Raw genomic sequence first — 22,927 nt, forward strand, 5'->3', positions numbered from 1 at the left:
TCTATTTTATATGTCTTTTTTTTAATTGACTGAACAGGGTGATTTCTGTACAAGGCCTTGTTGAAAAAGTTGAATGTCTTTGTGCTTTATATCTTTTTCTCTGTGCACAGGTAGCGCAGCATTTGGCCGCGACGTACGGTGCGAAGGCGTTTGATGTGGCAAAGATGGCTCAGGTCACTGGGCAGCGGTGGCCAATCGTAGGGAAAAGACTGGTGTCTGAGTTCCCGTACATCGAGAGTGAGGTAAAGGGGGATTTCATGTAAACAAATAACAGTCTAGTTGTGTTTGTCAAGGCTTCTCTTTGTTTCATGTGAGGGTGTGTTGTCTTTCTCAGGTGCTGTATGCGATTAAGGAGTACGCCTGCACCGCCATCGATGTCATTGCCAGACGAACACGCCTGGGCTTCCTGAACGTGCAGGCCGCCGACGAAGCCCTCCCACGCATCGTCCAGATCATGGGGAAAGAGCTGGACTGGAGTCAGGAGAAAAGGACGGTATGATTTTACAACCGCAGTTAATTTAATGATCAATTTCTTTCCTAAACGGGAGATGAGAAAACCACATGTAAAACCAATGAAACAGCCATAAACATTAAATCAGCTTTTTCCAACAATATGTGAAAACATCTCCCAACTGAGTGAATAAGTTAAATAAATCTTTCAATAAAGTTGGTAAAGTGTCAGTTATCAAAACCAAAGAAGACACAGTTTAGACCTCACGTTTCTACTGTATGCCATGCTTAGATGGATTTCTCTAGCTGAGCATTTTATTTATTTATTTATCTATTATTAAGAAATCTTACCAAGGAGCTTTCAAAAAACAGGAGCAGAAAAGGTTGTGGAGAGACAGATGGCAAAGTAGATTTATTTATAAATCCCAAAATCATGAATTTGTCAGTCGCCCACTTCCAGGCCGGACAGACAGGAAACAGGTGGCACATGTGCAGAATCGACAGACGTAGCAGTAACACTTGAGCATAAAGTACAGAGAATATAGTACTGAGTAAATGTTGATCAGTTAATAAGTTTGTGTAATAAGCAATAAAACTAGAGCTGCCATGATTAATCAATTAGTCAATCAAAAGAAAACAAATCTGCAAATATTTTATTTCATTTATTAAGAAAAGATTTGGATCTGCTGCTTTTCTTTGTCATATATGATTGAAAATGAAATCTTTGATTATCATGATTATTATGACAACGTGTCGACAAACAAGACTGTACAAACTACAACTGTGTGTGCAGGGGCGAAGGGTTTTCTGTAGATGCTTAGTGACGGTGCACGTGTTTCTTTTCGGGGCTAACACTCGTCCTCTTTGTCTCCCGCTCCCTGTGGAAATGATGGCTCTGCCACCGAACCGCGTTACAGCTGTTGCCATGGTAACACTGACAACAGAAGTGCTCCTGGGTATACGTTATATGATTGAGGACAAAATGACTGTGAACAGTGGAGGGGACGCCGGTTACTCTGCAGCGATTTCTAACTCCTGTCTCTCCGCTGACGTGAAATCCAGGCGGAGCTCGAAGCGGCTAAGAAGTTTTTGTACCAGGAGATGGGCTACAGGTCTCGCTCCGAGCAGCTGACCAAGACGTCTGATATCAACTTGGACTACCAAGAAGTAGTCAGGTAAATATTTCCCCTCTTCTTTATTTATTAAATTTCTGCAGGTTAGATTCGCCCCCGGCTTTTAGAAGTTCAGATTGACTTTATAACTAAAATCTACCTGAACCTTGTCCTCTGACTGTTCGGCCTCTGTAATCCAGAGAAGAGAAGTGAAAATGTCATCTGAGTCACCATCAGCTATTGCTTACTGTGCACTCAACTCACAGCTTGCAGCAAGTGCTTTTTTTTTTTTTTAATTCTGAAACCAAACCTACACCTTTGGATTCAGTCATTTATGTTGTAACTAAACATCATATAGTTGTTTGTACTTAGTTGTAATTTATTTCTCTAGTGTTCACACCTGTTAAAGCATCTGAGGAATATCAGAATCAGTTCAGTTTGTTGTGCAGATACTCACATCTTTCAGGTCTTGCATTTTCAGACAACACAACACAACACAACACAGAAAATGCAGGATGAATACTATACAACCATGTTATCTGTATTTGATACCATCTGTATCAAATAAAGGCAAAGCAGCAAAAAAAATAAAGAAAATAATTAACATGGATTTTAATTCTTTTGGAAACTAACTGTGAGTCTGATTTTTATTTTATTTGGTTTTATAGGTAAGTGTCACAAAGTCTCAGCAGTATACTCATATGAAACCAGACTGAAATTGGACAATAACTATCATTGGCAGAGTTATGTTTAAACTGTTGTGTTATTAGTTGTGTTGTGTTGCTTTCTTAGATGTTATTAGAGTCAAATGCAAAGAAGTGTGAGAGAGAATAACTGCTCATCTCTCTGACAGATACAAGAAACGCTTCCATAAGTTTGACAAAGAGAGCAAAGGATTCATCACCACTGTCGACGTCCAGCAAGTTTTGGATGTGAGTTTTCTTTCATCGCTTTCTGTCTTTACACACCCATCTTCATTACATGTTATTGATCCCTGGTGTTGTTTTTCTTCTCTGCAGAGCATCAATGTCCACATTGATGAAAATGCGCTCCATGAAATCCTTAATGAGGTGGACCTCAACAAGAACGGACAAGTTGAAATTGATGAATTCCTGCAGGTACGTCACATGCAGGCAGCGGTAACTCAGTGAGGAGGGGGATCTGCAACATCAAGCCTTTTGCAGACATCTGAAAAAAAACAACTGCACATATTCATATCAGCAGAAACAATACTGCCGTGGTCTTCCTCTGCGCTTCTTCACACCGGTAGTACCTGTCCTAATTCTTTACTTAAGTGTCAGGTGGAAGAGAATATAATATATATACGTATAACTTCCAGTTAAGTGAAGGAAAAAAAAAAAAAATAAAAAAAAAATATATATATATATATATATATATATATATATATATATATATATATATATATATATATATATGGTATTTTTGGTTGATATTTGAAAACTTGTCTATGAAATGGTTCAAAGGGAAAAATCTGCAATTTTCAATCATAAATAGTGGCAGTTTTACGATAACCTGACAGATGTAAAATGCTCCTCTGAGGAAATAAGAACAAAATAAAATCAAATTTAAAGGTATTTAGAGGTATTTCTATAAAATGCAACTGATTTCTTAGAAAAAAACAACAACAGGAAACGTGCAGAAAATGTGCATTCATAGTGTAATAGCTTCTCTCTTCTGGGTTTCACGGAACAAAATTAAATTAATAAATCAGAGTTAGTAGTGCAGGTAATTTAAAAATATACTTTTACTCTTGTTCAGTTTATAATTTGCTTCTAAAACCTTTTTTTCCTAAAGCAAGTTTTGGATTAAGTCTCAGCAGAAATCAACATATTATTATTCAGAAATGAATAAAAAGTCTTAACTTTATAAACAGCTTGAAATATGTTGATTTGCATTGGAAACGGATGAATATTCTTCCTGCACTGGCAGATATAAGACAATAAAAAAGAGACTTTTATTGTGGAGAGGCAAAACAAGACACACTCATACCAAAACTGGCAATAAAAGTAACATTTGCCTGAACACACATGCACTGTGTGTTGTGGTGTGAGTGTGTGCAGCTTCATCTGATGAGAGGGGCTATTAATACCCAACACCTCTGTCAGTGTCTGCCCCGCTCACACCAGCAGACAAACATGAAGGCAGGATAATAGAAGCTCTGGGGAACTCGCTTTTTTTTTTTTTTCCCTTCAGAAACTTTTCTGTGCAGCCATATTTTCTGTCTTTAATTGCCTGCCTTGTTTGGCTTAAAATTATTTTTAAACACAGGTTTTTATACTGGTTTGCACATACTTAAAGATGTGTGTTTTATAGAGTAAATATTAATTTACAGTGTCAGGAAGCAGTAGCAGTAAAGTGTCAAAATGTCAATTTCAGTTTTATTACCCAGATCAAAACCTTTCCTCCTCATACATGCTGTAAAGTTTTATCTGGTCACTAAACCTGTAGCACAAACTATACTGTTGTTTAAAAAAGAAAAGAAAAAAGATCATTGTCCACTTGAGACGTGAGAGCAGTGAACCTCCGTCCCTGCACACAGAAGGTGTGAAGTGTAAACCAGCAGGTTTGAGGAGATGAAGCTAATGAGAGAAGAGAATCTCTGTCAGCGACTTGTGTAATGAGGCCTGAAGTGTGTCCAGGGCTCCGGCGTCCGTCTGCTGCTAAATTACTTTCTCACAGAGTCATTATAGGAGAGCTTGATGACAGTCGATGATTTAGTCTTCATTAGTGGCTACTCCGCTGCGCTGTGAGTCTTCCTCACTAAGGAAACAAGCTCGTAGCTGGACCAGAAATCAGCCCAGAGTCTAAACATCCTTAAACCAGATCCCTCATTGTTGAGTCTGTCTGTTAGTAAAACCTGATGGAGTCTGTCATGAATGAATCATCCATGTCATGTGTTTTATGATGCTGAATGACCATGTTTGTTTCTGTTTGTGTGTTCGTCCAACCTGCACGTGGATGACTTAGGGACAACAAACAGGTAGCGTAGCACGGATGGGAAACAAATACAGTAACCCTGGTGAGCCCTCCAAGGCTAACCTGAGAAGAGGTTCTTCTCATATTAACAATAAGTTACACAATTTCTCCCTTCAACCATTCTGTCTGAATGACTGGAGGGAAAAATCTTGTCAAAACCGACTAAAAAAAGGAAGAAGTGTTAAAGCTGCACTAGGTAACTTCAGGATGAGTCCAGTGATATTCTGTATTTCTTACATTGCCATTAAATCCCATAAAAAGACCAAAACCAACAACAAATCGACAATCAACAATCGATAGTTTTTTATTTTATTTAACCTACACATAACACACTTTTCCACATGTCCACCAATCAAACCAACATAAAACACGGACAGTACAGAAATGTAAAGTTAAAGCACAGGGCTGAGTTTAGTAAAGGAGACGGATGAGAGTGAAGAGGGACCGAATAACAATGAGCTGATCTTTCTGCTTGGATTTTGGAGATGATTTCATGCCAGAGTCTGATTTGGTCAAATGTATTTAGAAAATTTGCAGAATGTGAAGGGCTGCATCTGTTTTTGCAGCACCACTGGCTGAAAAAATCATGCCTAGTTCAGCAGCTTTAACACATGAGGAGCACAGTTGGTGTTGGTTTCATCTTCTCTTTAACTCTGGGATGTGAAGGTGATCGGACATCTCTGAAGTCTCATTGTGTGGCAGCAGGGTTGGACGTTTAATCATTTCTACCTGAGGGAAGCAGCTGGTTTGACAAGTTAACCTTTCCCACTGTTGTCCCAATACTCTGCAGCGTTTCCCATAGATCGGCTCTAATTGGATGGCCTGCCCAGGTAGATTAAGACCTGCTCAGGTAGTTAAAGACCCACCCAAGGTAGATTAAGACCCGCCCAGGGAGTTTAGGACTGCTAGAATCAGGCCCAGCAAGTTCAAGACTAATGCCGAACTTTAGATCAGTTAAAAAGACTTAAAAGTCTTTAAAAACCAGCGTCACCCATGACATTCAGTGAGGAAACTTTTAAAATGTCAAGAATTATAAAGAGAGTTTGGTTCTGGAAGCTGGAGATCATGAGGAACACACACCGTTTGATTGTGATTCAGCTTTCAGTGCCACAAGCGAGCGTCTGCTGATACCCTGCATGTGAGGTGTTTAGGGAACATTAAATTTTATCTAAAGAAAATAACCTTGGTTACGCTCTAAACTGCATGAGTCCGTCAGACGCCACACCAGCCTCCACCACCAGTAAATTCTGGACCTGCAGGGAGCTGCTCTGTAAACCATGTTCTCTGCTGTTTCCTCTGCAGCTGATGTGTGCCGTGAAGAAGGGACAAGTGTCGGACAGCCGCCTGGCCATTCTGATGAAAACGGCGGAGGAGACTCTGGATAAGAGAGGTCCGGTGACGGTGGACAGAAGCGGAGGTGGAGTGTGAGCTGGAGATGAGGAGGACTTCAGGGACGCCAAGAAAATACTTCAGCTCCGGCTCCTTTAAAGGTGGTAATGACAAAAAGAAAGGGTCTCATGCAAATGGCACTATTTGAATGACAATATTGCAATCAAGCGTGCAGCGGGATGAATTCGGCCAAATCAAGTGAGTGTGTTTATGATGAAATTGTATCTAATGGCTGAGATTAGATTGTCATGAAGTCAGATCTGTTTGTTTGTGCGTCACGTCCTTGAGTGATTGGGTCTCGACATCCGGTGCCTCTGATTTTACACAGCACACAATGTATCTGTTTTATACTGTCTTCTAAACAAACTGTGATGTTTTAATCATGGCTCCAACACTTTTCATTTTTTAACATTTTCGACACTGATTGTCCTCAATGCGATGCAGCTTTTTCAGACGGCAGCTGAGCTTGTGGTTGTGCTTTATTTTACAGGTCCATCATTTCCTAATAATTCCCTATAACTTTTTTTGAAAATAACTTTTTAATTTGGTGCCAATTATAGAAAAAATCGAGACAATGTTCACATAATCTGGAGTGTCTTTTAGACCCTGTGTCCTAGAAATATTCAGCCGTCAAAGTGTGTATGAACACTAAATGTGAAAAGCTCACAGCAGGTATTACTTTCAAGCACAGAATCAACTGGGACTCAAGCACTGATGGCTCTGATTAATATGCATGGCATCAATTGTAGATGTAATTCAGTTATTAGACCTACAGTGCAAATGGCAAACAGGACAAGCAGTGTAGAATAAAGAGAAAAGAGCAGATCTGGAACCTGAAAACAAAACAGAGGATGAATACAGGTTATTAAGGTTTTAGGAGGTGTTTTCACCACCAGGAAATAATGTACCTGTAAAATAAAGCCTCATCGACCACTTGAGTGTTTTGTGTCTGCTCTTAGCATGTTACAAGCTCCAGTCAGGTAATTTTTAATGAGTCTTCAAGCACTCTGAGATGTTTCTGAAGTCCGTCTGCATCTTCTTGTCGACTACTTTTTCCATCTGTTGCACTACCAGCAAACTACTGATACTGAGGTTTACACGACAAGGTTTCCAGCTTTAGCGTTACTGTTGGAGGATGTTCATGCTTTAACATCACTGCTGTTGTTCTGTTCTTTCCATATATATTTTAAAAAATTATTTATTCCCTTTTCTTCATGTTGCTGCAGCCGTTTATAGACTTAAATACAGAGATTATAGATTTATGTGGCAAAATGCATCACATAAACAGCTTTTTAAAGGGACTATGAGTTGTTTTTATTAGTGGAATTGCACGCTATATGTTAACCTTATTCTCTAAATAATGTAAAGCACAGTCTTTATTTTTACTACATGTATTTCTGAGATCTGAAAAGCTGTATTAACGCACATGCAGTCTGTCTGATGGCAGCAGACTGATATATAATCCTGCATGCTCTTAGCTGATGTTTTCATTGTTTATGTGTAAGATTTTTAATCCAGCATGGACATTTCATCATGTCAAAGCATGTTTCTATCTTCAGTGTTTGGTGATTTATTTTTTTCCCACGGGTGGATTTAAGGCGGTGCACTGTGTGAATGTATGATATATGCCTTGATGTGCCTAAGATGTTCACAAACACTCCATGTTCAACAAATACAGGAAACAATGTTGAGAAAGTTTAGATATTTATATCATTTATAACATTTATTATATAAAAAATAGTATTTAAACTGCATTGTATGTCGATTTATGTGAGAGCAGAGGCCTGTTGTGAAGGACGAGCCACTATGTTTAAAGAATTGACGACTAATGTGAGGTTTAAAGAGTAATTTTTAATTTGGTAATTTGACCTGTGTAACTCTTATTTTGAAGAGCTGAGTATCAAAAACTAATGTGATGTTTTTTTAACTTATTTCATGATCATTTTGTTCCCATTTTTAAATCAAAAGCAACGTTTGAATCAGGATCTGATGACAGTTGTCAATTAAACCACACAGATGAAGCACTTCAGTTTTAGGTTTTTAGCAAAAAAGAAAAAAAAAGGGTGAAGTTTAATTTTAATTGGTGCTTATTTAGTCACGAATATTTAATATTATTGAGAAATGTTTTCAGAGGCTAAAAAGCCAAGTTTACAACCGAATTTAAACAATTTTCCAGAAAAACTGCAAAAAAAAACTATATATATTAGTGGTTAATGGGTGCCATTAAACCACAACAATTGTAGTAGAAATAGTGCAACAGGATAATGTAACTGAGAGAGTGTTAGTCAAAGCTCAAAGGATTTAAAACGATGTGGAAACTTGTTGGAAACATGCTCACTACAGGCCTCTGTTCAAGGATTTTATTGTGAAAGAAGAGTGTATTTGCAGACTGTGCTTCCTCTTTGCCTTCATATTATAGTTTATATTCATTAATAACTGCAGGTGTTGGGATTTTCTTTGGATAATTTTTATGCAGTAAACTGAATCATTCCATACGTTTCCTCCCATGTACCAAACACTGTACCTGTCACTGAAGTCAGTGTGTGGTCACATGGGGGTTCGACTACAATACCTCCACACTGAGGACCCTTCAAACTGCCAACGCCGGCCCCGACAAGAATAGCTCATGGGCAGCACGACTTAAATCCTGATGTTTGATTGTCTTCTTTTGGATGAAATTACAGCTTCATCCAGGCTCAAAGAGAATCATGTTCCTCGTTCTTTTTCTTTTCCACCACTGCTGTAAGAATACTGTGAGTCGGAATTCAGGTAAAAAAAAAAAAAAAAAAAGAAACAAAGCAATTATCTAATTAAATGTATCTGGTTGCTTGCAAAGCCTTGTGTGTTTTTTGTGTTTCTTGTGAACAGCATTCAAACCTAGCGTCACAACAGCAGAGAGAAGAGATGTGACAGCCTGTGACCAGGACAGAGGTTTTCTTTTTTCTCTTTATTTGTCTGAATTTATTTTATTTGCTCACCTTAACCTTATTCTAATTATAGCCCTTAATTCAAATGATAACTTAAAATTGAGGTCATTAAATAAATTTGAACATCTGTACCTGAGGATGTGATATGAACGAACTCTCCAGAACAGCTACTAAATGGACCTTGTGGTGACATTGTTTTCTTTGATAGCCTTATAATAACCTAATTTTTCATATGTTCTGGATGCATTTTCTGCCTCACTGCTGACCTCTGTTGTTTAGCAAGGCTACTGTATATGTTTAGGTGGCTTGTGGATATTTATAGTACTAACAGTTTATCTATATGCAGTGCTAGAGGTGGGGTTCAGAAGGATTTGGTTTCCTATTAAATGTTGCCTTTCTTTCTGTGATTGTAAAACAGGGGGTCAGGTTGCACCCGGCCAAAACATCCTCGCTCATATTGGTTCTCACAAGGATAGAAGCACAGGAACACACACACACTAGATTTCATCACTGCAAACTGGGTGAAAAACATCCTTTTCTCCCTAAAGGTCACAATGAGATTTGAATGACAGCTTTAAGTCCTGCGCTCATATTACAGCGGAGACGTCCATGCAGCGCTGCCTTCCTGGGAAAGGCCGGGAGTACAGGGAAGCAATTAATTGTAATGAATAATGGGACAAATCTGGCCGGCATATGACCGCTAATGCTCTTTTTTATTCTCTGGAGGATTAGGATGGTGATGCCAGCCACGCTGAGATGTCTGCCTGCACTCTAATTGAAAAGTGCAAGGATGATGGAGGGGGTGGGGGTGGGGGTGGGGGGTGTCAACTGCTGTCTTTCTCCATTGTATTTTTCTTCTCGTTAATTCACTGGAAATTTCGGATCTAAATTTGTCTACTTTGTTGTGATCACCTGGATTATGCTGCAAACAGAATTGTAGCCAGGATTTTACAAATACTGAATTATTATAGCATATTATATATTGTATTTTATAGTAGTAGTAGTTAAATGGTTGTATCACAAAATTAAATGTGGAAATCTCTTTGTTAGCTTTTTTAAAAATCATTTTACAGACTAATAAATGTACCTTGTGACAGGATTGATGCCTCAACCTCTACTTAAAATCATTTTACAGATAATATTGTATTTGCAGCTTTTACAACCATCTTACAATCATCTGATTCCAGGGTCTTTTTAGGAGAATAACTTCATAAACGCAAAGATTAGCAGGAGGTAGAAGTATTTTTAAGCCTTGTGTTATGAAAGGAAATTACTGAGCCTTTTTTAAAGATATACTATTTGTGAGATGCATCTTTAAATGTGCATTTAATGGCTCTACTCACAAGATATCACATTAACCCAGAGCTGTGTAATGACAAGGGTTCGGCATCAACTAAATTATGTGCAGATGTTTTTCAGAGGGGCCCAGGACACTTTTTTTTTTACCTCCATGACCCCCCTCACAAACTAATCCAGGTGTGCCTTGCATGTGTTAGCAGTGTTAGCATGTTCCCCAGCCCATGAGCTTGAATGCCAGCGTTAGTAATTAGAAATTTATAAGTGGAAATTATCAGCCATCCTCCCAGTTTCCATAAACAAGTTGTCACAAAACAATCATGTTTTGATGAGTTTTAATTAGAACTGTAAGAGCACTGGGACCCACAACAACTCGGCAAACCCTCACTTATTCAGCTAATAATTATGGTAAATAAGATGATAATTAAATGACGGCTCAAGAAATTAATCACATCGACCTCTTGCAAGGAAGGAAAAGTTCAAATATTAACATGGGAGAGAGCAGGAGTGACTAATTTAATATCTCTATATTTTGTGTTATTTGTGGCTCATTGCAAGTGAAATTTGTTAAATGAGGTTGTTCTTTAAACATAAAACTCTAAAATGGCTACCTTACATCTACAATGTAATTTCCAGTGTACTATCTTGGACTTTGACAGGACTAAGATACGTGAGTGGAGAAGAGTGGAAAAAATGCCTGGTGAACCCTGAAATATCTCCACTTTATGGGGTGGCATAATGGTTCAGACCTTTCAAGACCACTCTTGAACCTCCTCTGGTCTAACAAAACCCCATTCTGTAAGGTGTCCTGACATTTACCTGGGTCATTCGTGGGCTTTGTGCCTATCACTGTATGGACAGGAAGTTCTTTCAGCTGCATTTCAATGAACACCTGCCAATCAACCCAAACAAGGAGGGAATCTTCAGTCGTCATTCTTCCTAAAGCTAGAGAAGAGGATTATTAACATATTCACAGCAAAAATTCCTCCTTTCATATAAAACAATGCCAGTTTGTTTCAAAGTGTGACCAACTGGCGTCACCCGATACCAAACATCTCCGTGAGAGGACAGTAGACAGCAGTGACAGCAGTGAATTGCATTGCTCATTCAGATTCCTCCTACGCAGTGAAAATGAGGCCGAACGTTCATGAAGAGTTTCCTCTGTGTCTTCCTGAGTTGCTGTGTTTCTGTCTGACGACAATGGCTCCTTTGACTCTGTGAGTCGCTCCATTGAATCTCACTGGCTGTGAATGATCTTGAGTGGGCTGACCAAATTTGTTGGAAGATATGACATTAAAATAGCTCTTTCTTTACTGTCGAAACCTCAGATAATCTTATTAACTTTGAGGTCCAACACTCAGAGGAAAGACTAAATAGCTTTGAAAAGATGTTCACATTGACTCTGGGATGGTGGCTCAAAGGATTAGAGGGCTGCCTGAGAGTATTGGAGGTTGTGGGTTCCAATCTCATTGTAAATTACTACTTTTCACGTCCAAAACACAGAGGAAAGACTGAAAAGCTTTGAAAAGATGTTAGTTTTGTTTCTGGCTTGGTGGCTCAATGACCTAGAAGGCTTCTTCAGTGTGTTAGAGGCTGGTGGTTTGAGCCTAACATAAACTTGGCTGGTGATTCTTCATGGGTCATGGGTTTGATTCTGTTACTGGTACCTGGAAGATCACAGGGAGTTGGGGGAGAGAGTCCCCTAGACTTTACAATTTAGAGCTATTGGTGGGATTATATTTAGTCAGTGGGTTTGACATGTTCATGTATGTTTACACCTGAGAACCTCATCCTATGTTGTAATGGTTTGTTTCTTGTTAAATATTAAAAGTCCGGAAAAAAAACACATTTAAAATGTTTTATTTCACTTAAATGCTGTTCTTGACTATACTGCATCCTCTCTCTCTCTCTATGTGTGTGTGTGTGTGTGCTCTGCCCCAACACCTCAGGTGTGCTGATTGTGCACTGATGACCCCTCCTCCCTCTGTTGCTCTCTGTGTTTGCCTTCTCAGACAAACACATTTTCTGAAGGAACTATTTACTTTGGAAAATATCATCCATGGAGCCCAAAAAATTGCAGTCCACGCTGATATCAATCAACACAAGGTAACTACTGTCAACACAAATACGTCAGGGACGGTTTTGCATTGTCAGTTTACTGACTCAAGGCCTTGTTCACACAATGCTCTGACTCTGCTTTGTCTGCATGTTCACAGAAAACACATCATCCTACATTATTTAAACCTGCAGCCTCTCATCTTAACTTTGCTTTCAGTTGCTCTGCTCCCAGTCTTTTTTGGGGGGGGTTAAGTGCTAGACAGGAACAGCTTGGCTGCAGCTGCTTCTTACATTTTTACCATTAACTGCATTGCTCTCTTTCACTGGGCATTCAACTCTGGATTTATCCTTTCAGTCCCTGTTTTTAGCTCAGTGTATCTTGATAACTTGCATGCAGTTGCCTCAGCTTATATTCACTAGAAAATAATCCACAATGTCTCCATTTACCAGGTCTGACAATGATGCTCACCTTCTTCTTGCTGTTGGGAATCGGCTTCTGGCCGTCAGTAAAAAATCCAAGAGGACTGAGAAAAGCACACTCGCTGGATGGATTCAACGGGGGGGTCAGCTTTCAGCTATGACGGGTGAGTTTTGCTCTAGCGGACACATCTTTCAACATTAAAACTATCTCTGTGTAATCACTTTGTATTTAGCGTGCTGCCATTTTACTTATTTTTCTGCCTTGGAATCAAGAGCGCTCTTTGTGTCTACAAAGATCATCAGAAACAACATTCACTACATTATTCACTTTTTATTGCTCGTCAATTTGCATCTTTTCATTGTCATTTTGCATCAAATCTTAGTCACTGTGCTTCTGTTTGAGGTTGTTTTGCGTCTCTTTGTAGTCCTTTTCCTTCTGTTTGTTGTCCTTTTGTGCTTCTTTGTCGTCCTTTGTGCTTCTTAGCTGTCATTTTGCGTCTCTTTGTTGTTGTTTTGTCCTTCTTTGTTGTCGTCTGTGCTTCTTTGTAGTCATTTTGCTTCCTTTTGTTGTTGTTTTGTGCTTCTTTGTTGTCATTTTGCTTCTGTTTATTGTCATTTGTGCTTCTTTGTTGTTGTTTTGTGCTTCTTTGTTGTCATTTTGTCCTTCTTTGTTGTCCTTTGTGCTTCTTTCTTGTCCTTTTGTGCTTCTTTGTTGTTGTTTGTGCTTCTTTGTTGTCGTTTTGTCCTTCTTTGTTGTTGTTTGTGCTTCTTTGTAGTCATTTTCCTTATGTTTGTTGTCCTTTTGTAATTCTTTGTTGTCGTCTGTGTCTCTTTGTTGTCGTTTTGCTTCTGTTTGTTGTCATTTGTGCTTCTTTGTTGTTGTTTGTGCTTCTTTTTTTTGTCGTTTTGTCCTTCTTTGTTGTTGTTTGTGCTTCTTTGTAGTCACTTTGCTTCTGTTTGTTGTCATTTTGCGTCTCTTTGTAGTCATTTTGCTTCTGTTTGTTGTCCTTTTGTGATTCTTTGTTGTCGTCTGTGTCTCTTTGTTGTCGTTTTGCTTCCTTGGGTTAGCCCAACAAGCTCTGATGGAAATTCATGCAGGTGGACACACATTTGTATTCCTCCTCTCAGCTTCTACTCTGTTTCTATGTTTCATCCTCATATTGTGCATGTGACATAACAAGGGGAAGGCTCTTTTATCTCATACTTTCCACACAGTGGCATCAGGACAGTATGAGCATCAACCCTGTCACCTACACATATCATCATAGACAGACTAATTATTGCAACTGTCAAGTCCTCCACTTAAACATGTTGGAGCATAACTAACAGTGCGCTGTAGGTGCACTTATGAAAATCTCAAATAATCTTTTAAAATTATAAAAACACATTCAAGTCTAATGGCTTCAAAAATACAAAAAGGAATCAAAGAAAAAACACATATGTACATCCCACCTGTGAGACAGAGGACACAAGGGGTCTCTGTTTACTTTCTTTTTCTTTTACTGCTTACTCATTAATATTACTTTTATTTCTTATCTCACTATATCACACATCATTGTGTACATTTTATTCAAACTACATAACAGTAAAACACAAATTCCACTTTTTTTGCAAAAATCATCAAAAAAAAAAAGCCCAAATCAAATTGATTAACACTTATTTTCTCTTTTGCTTTGTAGATGGCTGCAGAACAATGGCACATTCACAAGGAGTCTTCAGGTCAGTCCAAATCCACAACAATATGCAATATTCACGTTGACATTTCACTGTCAGCTATCAATTCTACAAAACTTTCTTATTGTTCAATTTTTGACTCTCAGCTTTGTTGTACGTTAACTCAGATGCTGCACCGGTCCAGTGCCTGGAGGGGACCAGAGACGCGCCACAGAGCCACGGACGGAGGAGACGGCCTTCCTGCGCTTCAGCTGGGACGTAAGATACAAAATATTTCAAATGTTGACTTGTTGCTTAAAGCTGCCTATCTCAGGCCTTTAAGCAACAAGTCAACATTTGAAATATTTTGTATCTTACGAGCATGCCTCCCTGCTGAGGGGGCATGCTTTAATAAAGAAAAATTTGAAACTTGACGCTGTTGTGTGTTGCATAACGCCCTGCTTTTGCCTCTCCCAACCTCGGGGAGGGGACACGGCCCCCTCACCCATTCCCTACTGCCGAATTGGGTTTTTGTCATTTGGACACGAGCTGGCATCGAACCGGGGACTACGGTGTTGGGGACACGGCCCGCTCACCCATTCCCTACTGCCCAATTGGGTTTTTGTCATTTGGACACAAGCTGGAATCGAACAGGGGACTACGGGGTTGTCGCCCATGCAACCACATTGCGGGGAGGAACCAACCCATTACGCCACACGTTCCTCCCCAATTGGAGAAGTTTTGGGTTTGCATTTGGAGCTACTCTTTGGGTGTGGGACTTGAAAAATGGAATCTTTAAAAGCTGCATCCTTTTCTGGGACTTGAACCCAGGACCTCCAACAAAAGGGTAGAGGTCTGACCCTCTGAGCTATTAAGCAAGCTATAGTTGCCAACACTTTGTTAGACCTTTTGACTCTTTCCTTTGAGTGCTGTCCCATGAAGTTTAAAACTTGCATCTCAGTATTGGAGCAAACCAGCCGACAGGTTACTTCCAACGTTCTAAAATAGCCCTCAAACACCCTGAGCTATGGAACTAGTTAAAATGAACAATTAAAAAGTCTTTTTTTCATTTAAAGGTTTCCAGTTTTGGATATTAAAAGTAGATGGGCTACCCAAGACTTGAACCAACAAGCTCCACCTATCCAGTGTAACACTCTACCACTCTGAGCCACTGAGGTGAACACATCAGTACAACCTTTTTTAAAGGTTTCAAGTCTGTCCTTGGGTGTTAGATGTCAAAAGTAATATAAATAAGCAAGACTTAAACTCATTACCTTTGATTTTCTGGAATAGCCCACTGACACCATAAGCCACTGGTGTTTGTATGCTGCAAGAGTCTCTGCTCTACTTAAAAACTAATGGAGAATCAAACCCACAACCTCAAAACTCTAGAGCACAGCACTAACCCTGTGAACCATCACATCAGGTCCTTGAAAGATACTTCTTTGAGCAATCTGAAGACTACCCTCTGGTTTCTGGCCTTCAAAAAGGTTTGAGTCAGATGGGGTTTGAACCCTTGCCCTCCAATTATCCTGTGAGGGACTTAACCCCTTGAGCCACCAGGGCTGGAGTTTTTGCAAAAAAATTTGGCCATTTGATTGAACCAACAGCCTCAAGCTCTCAGGCGGTATTAACACAGATGCTGCACCAGTCCAGTGCCTGGAGGGGACCGGAGACGTTCTACAGACCAACGGAGAAGACGCTGTTCCAGTGTTTGGGCTCTGATGTAAAATACAAAATATTTGAAATAATTAGTTGTTGCTTAAAGTCAAAGATACCAAAATATTCTGTCAGAAACAGTTTAGAAGCAGAGAGAGTGCTCGGCTGCTGATGTTCTCTTGGTACCAGCTTGTATCTACAACAGTTAGACTCACTCAGACTCAAAGCTTTTCAATCTGGTCTTTCTGTGTGTGTGTGTGTGTGTGTGTGTGTGTGTGTGTGTGTGTGCGCGCTTGTGTGTGCTTGTGTGCGCTTGTGTATGCTCCACCCCAACTCCTCAGGAGTGAAAAGTCCAACAAATCTTTGTCAGTGGTGTAACACTCTGGAAGATATACAGCATATACTCATGCGTTGTAGGAAATATTATTTACAGAGGGAGAGACCAAGAAACAGAACTTGAGGCAGGGCAGGCATGGAGTCACATCAGTTCTATGAAAACTACTTCTTTGAGCAATCTGTAGACTACCCTCTGGGTTGTGGCCTTCAAAAAGGATTGAGTCAGATGGGATTTGAACCCTTGCCTTCCAATTACCTTGTGAGGGACTTAACCCCTTGAGCCACCAGGGCTGGAGTTTTTGCAAAAAAATGTGGCCATTTGATTGAATCAACAGCCTCAAGCTCTCAGGGTGGTGTTATCTGACCATTTTCTGTTCACATTTGAGTTTTCAGTCATGGGCTTCACAGCATCTGGGGAAAAAATCCATTACAGCAGGTGTCTGTCTGACAATACCGTTAGCAAATTTAAAGAAAGGATCTCATCAGTACTTAGCCCACTGCCATGTATCAATGCAGTAGGGAACAGCTCTCTTAACTTCATATCCACACAGGTTGATGAGCTTGTTGACAGTACTGCAGCCTCACTGCGTGCAACTCTAGATACTGTGGCCCCTCTGATGAAGAAGGTAGTGAGTCAGAGAAGGCTAGCTCCATGGTACAACTCAGAAACACGAGCTTTAAAGCAAAATTCAAGGAAACTAGAAAGAAGGTGGCGTTCTACTAACCTGGAAGAATCTCGAAAGGCTTGGAAAGACAGGGTTACATCCTATTATTCATCGATAGAAGAAAACAAGAACAATCCCAGGTTTCTGTTCAGCACTGTAGCCAGGCTGACAGACAGCCACAGCTCTGTTGATCCATCTATTCCTTTAGCCCTCAGTTCTAATGACTTTATGAGCTTCTTTACAAATAAAACTGTCTATGTTAGAGAAAAAATTCACCATCTCCTCCCCACAGCTGGCTCAGATGTACTGTCCAGTTCAGCAGCCTCAGAGTCCACTGTAACTGCCTTATAGTTTGACTCTTTTACTCCTGTACATCTCTCTGAGCTCGCTTCAATCGTTTCGTCATCTAAACCATCGACTTTTCTTCTAGACCCTGTTCCAACAAGGCTGTTCAAACAAGTTTTTCCTTTAATCGACACCTCTTTATCAAGTCTGATTAACTTATCTTTATCAACAGGTTATGCACCACAGGCTTTTAAAGTTGCAGTAATTAAACCTCTACTTAAAAAGCCTACTCTTGATCCTGATCTTTTAGCCAATTATAGACCTATATCCAACCTCCCCTTTATTTCCAAAATCCTTGAGAAGGTTGTTGCAAACCAGTTATGTGATTATTTGCACAGAAATGGTTTGTTTGAAGATTTTCACTCAGGTTTCAGAGTCCATCATAGCACAGAAACAGCTCTGGTTAAGGTTACCAATGATCTCCTCATAGCCTCAGACAATGGACTTGTCTCTATACTTGTCCTGCTAGATCTTAGTGCTGCATTTGACACCATCGATCATAAGATTCTATCACAGAGACTACAGCATATGGTCGGCATCAAAGGAACCGCACTAAGCTGGTTTAAGTCATATCTGTCAGATAGACTCCAGTTTGTTCATGTTAATAATGACTCCTCTGTCATCACAAAAGTCATGTTAGTTAGTAAAGCTTATAGTGAGGGCTGACTCGGGTATGTCCTGACCCATCCCTTAGTTATGCTGCTATAGAGCTAGACTGCTGGGGGATTCCCATGATTCACTGGGCGCTCTCTCTCTCTCTCTCGATGACTTCATGCCATTAACTTTGTATTTTTTTTTCTCTCCCGTAGTTTGTGCTTCTCCTCTCTCTCTCTCTCTCTCTCTCTCTCTCTCTCTGTCCTCATTCTGCAGGTATCTCTGCCTCTGGAGCAGCAGGATCCAGATCCACCACTACTCATCTTTACTATTAACCACTTTTACCTGTCATTATTATTGATAACACCATTACCTAAACAGCTGTTCCTGGTCTTTCTCTCTCTCTCTTCTCTCCTCTCTCCTCCCCCCACCCCCTCTTTTTATCTTCTCCTTAACCCAACCGCTCAAGGCAGACCCCCCCACCCTGAGCCCGGTTCTGTTGGAGGTTTCTTCCTGTTAAAAGGGACTTTTTCCTCCGCCCTGTCACCGAGTGCTTGCTCTTTGAGGGAACTGTTCGGTTTTTCTCTTTAACAAAGTAAGGTCTTGACCTGACCCTGTAAAGTGCCTTGAGATAATGTATATTATGATTTGGCGCTATACAAATAAAATTGAATTGAATTGAATTGAACACAGGTGCTGCACCAGTCCAGTGCCTGGAGGGGACCGGAGACGTTCTACAGACCGACGGAGAAGACGCCGTTCCAGTGTTTAGGCTCCCATGTAAGATACAAAAGTGAGTGAGTGAGTGTGTGAGTCTAACTGTTGTAGATACAAGCTGGTACCAAGAGAACATCAGCAACTTAGAGCTCTCCCTGCTTCTAAACTGTTTCTGACAGAAGATTTTGGTATCTTTGACTTTAAGCAACAACCAATTATTTCAAATATTTTGTATCTTACATCGGAGCCTAAACACAGGAACGGCGTCTTTTCTGTAGGTCTGTAGAACGTCTCTGGTCCCCTCCAGGCACTGGACTGGTGCAGCACCTGTGTTAACGCTGCCTGAGAGCTTGAGGATGTTGGTTCAATCAAATGGCCAAATTTTTTTGCAAAAACTCCAATCCTGGTGGCTCAAGGGGTTAAGTGCCTCACAGGCTAATTGGAGGGCAAGGGTTCAAATCCCATCTGACTCGAAGAAGCAGTGTCTAAAGGAGTGACATGGTGGCTCACAGGGTTAGTGCTGAGTTTTCAGGTTGTGGGTTCCATTCTCAGTTACATTTTAAGTAGAGCAAGTAGAGAAAAAGACTCAGAACCTTACAATGACACTTTCACGGTGTACCAACACCAGTGGTTTATGGTGTTAGTGGGCTACTCTGGAAACTCAAAGGTTGTAAGTTCAAATCTTCCTTATTCTTTTTACTTTTGGCATCCAACACCCAAGGACAGACTTGATATATTTAACAAAGAATGGATCATTGTGTTAACCCCAGTGGCTCAGAGTTGTAGTGTGTTCCACTGGAAAGTGAGGGGTTGTTGGTTCAAGTCTTGGTTAATCCAACCACATCATTTTTTGATGTCAAAAACTGGAAACCTTTTAAAAAAAGACTTTTTATTTCTTCATTTGAACTAGTTCCAGAGCTCAGAGTGTTTGGGGGCTATTTTAGAACATTGGAAGTAACCTGTTGGCTGGTTTGCTCCAATACCTAGATGACAGAAAATGTCAAAGATCATTTTTTCTCATATGTAACTTGGTAGCTCAAGGAGCTAGAATGCTCTTCTCTAGATTTTAAGGTTGGAGGTTCAAATCCCCCAGGGAGAAATGCAACTTTTAAACTTCATGGAACAGCAAAGGAAAGAGTCAAAATGTCTAACAAAGTATCGGCAATTGTGCCTAGCTTGATAGCTCAGAGAGATAGATCTCCATCTTGTTATTTGAGGTTATGGGATCAAATCTCACACAGAAATGCAACTTTTAAACTTCATGGGACAGCGCTCAAAGGAAATAGTCAAAAGGTCTAACAAAGTCTGAGTAACTATGACTAGCTTGATATCTCAGAGGGATAGAGCTCTACCCTGTTGTTAGAGGTCCTGGGTTCAAATACCACAGAGATAAATGTAACTTTTAAACTTCATGGAACAGCACTCACAGGAAACAGTCAAAATGTCTAACAAAGTATTGGAAATTGTGGCTAGCTTGATAGCTCACAGCGATAGAGTTCTTCCCTGTTGTTTGAGGTTATGGCATCAAATCCCACAGGTAGATGCAACTTTTAAACTTCATGGGACAGCGCTCAAAGGAAAGAGTCAAAAGTTCTAACAAAGGCTGAGTAACTATGACTAGCTTGATAGCTCAGAGGGATAGCTCTCCACCCTGTTGTTGTAGGTTTTTGGATCGAATCCCACAGAGGGATGCAGTTTTTAAACTTCATGGGACAGCGCTCAAAGGAAACAGTCAAAAGTTCTAACAAAGTCTGAGTAACTATGACTAGCTTGATAGCTCAGAGGGATAGAGTTCTACCCTGTTGTTGGCGAGCCTTGGTTCAAATCCCACACAAAGATGTAACTCTTAAACTTAACACTTTTAAAGTCCCCTACACCCAGAGAGTAGCTTCAAATACAAACCGAAAACTCCTCCATTCAGGGAGGAACTTGTGGTATAATGGTTAAGTTCCTCCCCACAGTGTGGTTGCATGGGTGACAACCCCGTAGTCCCCGGTTCGATGCCAGCTCGTGTCCAAATGACAAAAACGCAGTTGCGTAGTAGGGAGTGGGTGAGGGGGCCGTTTCCCCCCCTCCCCCCCCAACCCCGTAGTCCCCGGTTTGATGCCAGCTCGTGTCCAAATGACAAAAATGCAGTTGCGCAGTAGGGAGTGGGTGAGGGGGCCGTGTCCCCCCCCCCCTCCCCCCGTAGTCCCCGGTTCGATGCCAGCTCGTGTCCAAATGACAAAAACGCAGTTGCGTAGTGGGTGAGGGGGCCGTGTCCCCCCAACCCCGTAGTCCCCGGTTCGATGCCAGCTCGTGTCCAAATGACAAAAACGCAGTTGCGTAGTGGGTGAGGGGGCCGTGTCCCCCCAACCCCGTAGTCCCCGGTTCGATGCCAGCTCGTGTCCCCTCCCTGAGGTTTGGAGAGATGAAAGCTGAGGGTTATATTACACAAAACAATATTAACCTTCCAGTTGTTTTAATAAAACATATATCAAACAAAGTTATGCAGCCCCTCCACTTGAATTGGGTTTTTGTCATTTGGACAAGAGCTGGCCTCGAACCGGGGACGGGGAAGGGCCCCCTCTCCCACTCCCCACTGCCCCATTGGGTTTTTGTCATTTGGACACGAGCTGGCATCGAACCGGGGACTACGGGGTTGGGGAGGTGGGGACACCACCCCCTCACCCATTCCCCACTGCGGACTTGAGTTTTTGTCATTTGGACACGAGCTGGCATCGAACCGGGGACTACGGGGGTGGGGAGGTGGGGACACCGCCCCTTCAGCCATTCCCCACTGCGGACCTGGGTTTTTGTCGTTTGGACACGAGCTGGCATCGAACCGGGGACTACGGGGTTGGGGAGGTGGGGACACCGCCCCCTCACCCATTCCCCACTGCGGACTTGGGTTTTTGTCGTTTGGACACGAGCTGGCATCGAACCGGGGACTACGGGGTTGTCGCCCATGCAACCACATTGTGAGGAGGAACTTAACCATTATACCACAAGTTCCTCCATGAATGGAGAAGTTTTCGGTTTGTTTTTGAAGCTACTCTCTGGGTGTGGGGGACTTTAAAAGTGTGAAGTGTAAGAGTTACATCTTTGTGTGGGATTTGAACCCAGGCTCTCCAACAACAAGGTAGAACTCTATCCCTCTGAGCTATCAAGCTAGTCATAGTTACTCAGACTTTGTTAGAACTTTTGACTCTTTCCTTTGAGCGCTGTCCCATGAAGTTTAAAAGTTACATCCACCTGTGGGATTTGAACCCAGGACATCCAACAACAGGGTAGAGGTCTGACCCTCTGAGCTATCAAGCTAGTCATAGTTACTCAGACTTTGTTAGAACTTTTGACTCTTTCCTTTGAGCGCTGTCCCATGAAGTTTAAAAGTTACATCCCCCTGTGGGATTTGAACCCAGGACCTCCAACAACAGGGTAGAGGTTTGACTCTCTGAGCTATCAAGCAAGCCATAGCTGCCAAGACTTTGTTAGAACTTTTGACTCTTTCCTTTGAGCGCTGTCCCATGAAGTTTAAAACTTGCAAAATCCCTCTGTGGGATTTGATCCTACAACCTCAAACAACAGAAGTAGAGATCTATCCCTGTGAGCTATCACATCAGTTCTATGAAAACTACTTCTTTGAGCAATCTGTAGACTACCCTCTGGGTTCTGGCCTTCAAAAAAAGGATTGAGTCAGATGGGATTTGAACCCTTGCCTTCCAATTACCTTGTGAGGGACTTAACCCCTTGAGCCACCAGGGCTGGAGTTTTTGCAAAAAAATTTGGCCATTTGATTGAACCAACAGCCTCAAGCTCTCAGGCGGTGTTAACACAGATGCTGCACCAGTCCAGTGCCTGGAGGGGACCAGAGACGTTCTACAGACCAATGGAGAAGACGCCGTTTCTGTGTTTAGGCTCCGATGTAAGATACAAAATATTTGAAATAATTAGTTGTTGCTTAAAGTCAAAGATACCAAAATCTTCTGGAAGAGACAGTTTTGAGGCAGAGAGAGAGCTAAGTTGCTGATGTTCTCTTGGTACCAGCTTGTATCTACAATCTAACCGTAACCAATTGAAGAGACAGCCTCAAGCTTTTGAGTCTTCATTTCAGGAGTTGAACTTGGTAAATTTACAAAACCTCATGAGGATCCAATTTCCATGTTCAGAACATCTCTTTACAGTGCTACAGCCCCAACGACCTGAGCTATTTGGTCAGACCTGTGAGTGCTGTTTCTTAAAGACTTTGTTGTCAAGTATTTGCACTGAGTATTGAATTTCAGAATTCTCCTAAGAATTGAACTCATATTCTTTATAATCCCAACCACTC

The 22,927-nt window shown here is 41.1% G+C and overlaps 1 protein-coding gene and 1 long non-coding RNA gene across 5 annotated transcripts in view; both read left to right on the plus strand.

The window, feature by feature from the left end:
• Positions 1-8,783, plus strand: part of gpd2 (glycerol-3-phosphate dehydrogenase 2 (mitochondrial)) — a 34,049-nt gene extending 25,266 nt beyond the window's left edge. For all 4 annotated transcript variants that reach the window (XM_071464868.1, XM_071464869.1, XM_071464870.1 and 1 more), the window contains 6 exons: positions 111-242; positions 335-493; positions 1,513-1,625; positions 2,416-2,494; positions 2,582-2,680; positions 5,862-8,783. In XM_071464868.1, coding sequence (XP_071320969.1) covers positions 111-242; positions 335-493; positions 1,513-1,625; positions 2,416-2,494; positions 2,582-2,680; positions 5,862-5,987 — 708 coding nt within the window. In that variant the 3' untranslated portion in view covers positions 5,988-8,783. The remainder of the gene's footprint in view (positions 1-110; positions 243-334; positions 494-1,512; positions 1,626-2,415; positions 2,495-2,581; positions 2,681-5,861) is intronic.
• An 897-nt stretch (positions 8,784-9,680) lies between these two features.
• On the plus strand, positions 9,681-14,622 carry LOC139609874 (uncharacterized). Its single transcript, XR_011685386.1, has 4 exons — positions 9,681-12,277; positions 12,680-12,813; positions 14,329-14,368; positions 14,491-14,622. It is a non-coding gene; the product is annotated as an uncharacterized lncRNA (long non-coding RNA).
• The last annotated feature ends 8,305 nt before the right edge of the window (positions 14,623-22,927 follow it).

Source organism: Trachinotus anak, unplaced genomic scaffold, assembly GCF_046630095.1.
Source record: "Trachinotus anak isolate AG129_WGS33_773 ecotype Australia unplaced genomic scaffold, CSIRO_AGI_Tana_v1 ptg000026l, whole genome shotgun sequence".
Classification (NCBI taxonomy): Eukaryota; Metazoa; Chordata; class Actinopteri; order Carangiformes; family Carangidae; genus Trachinotus; species Trachinotus anak.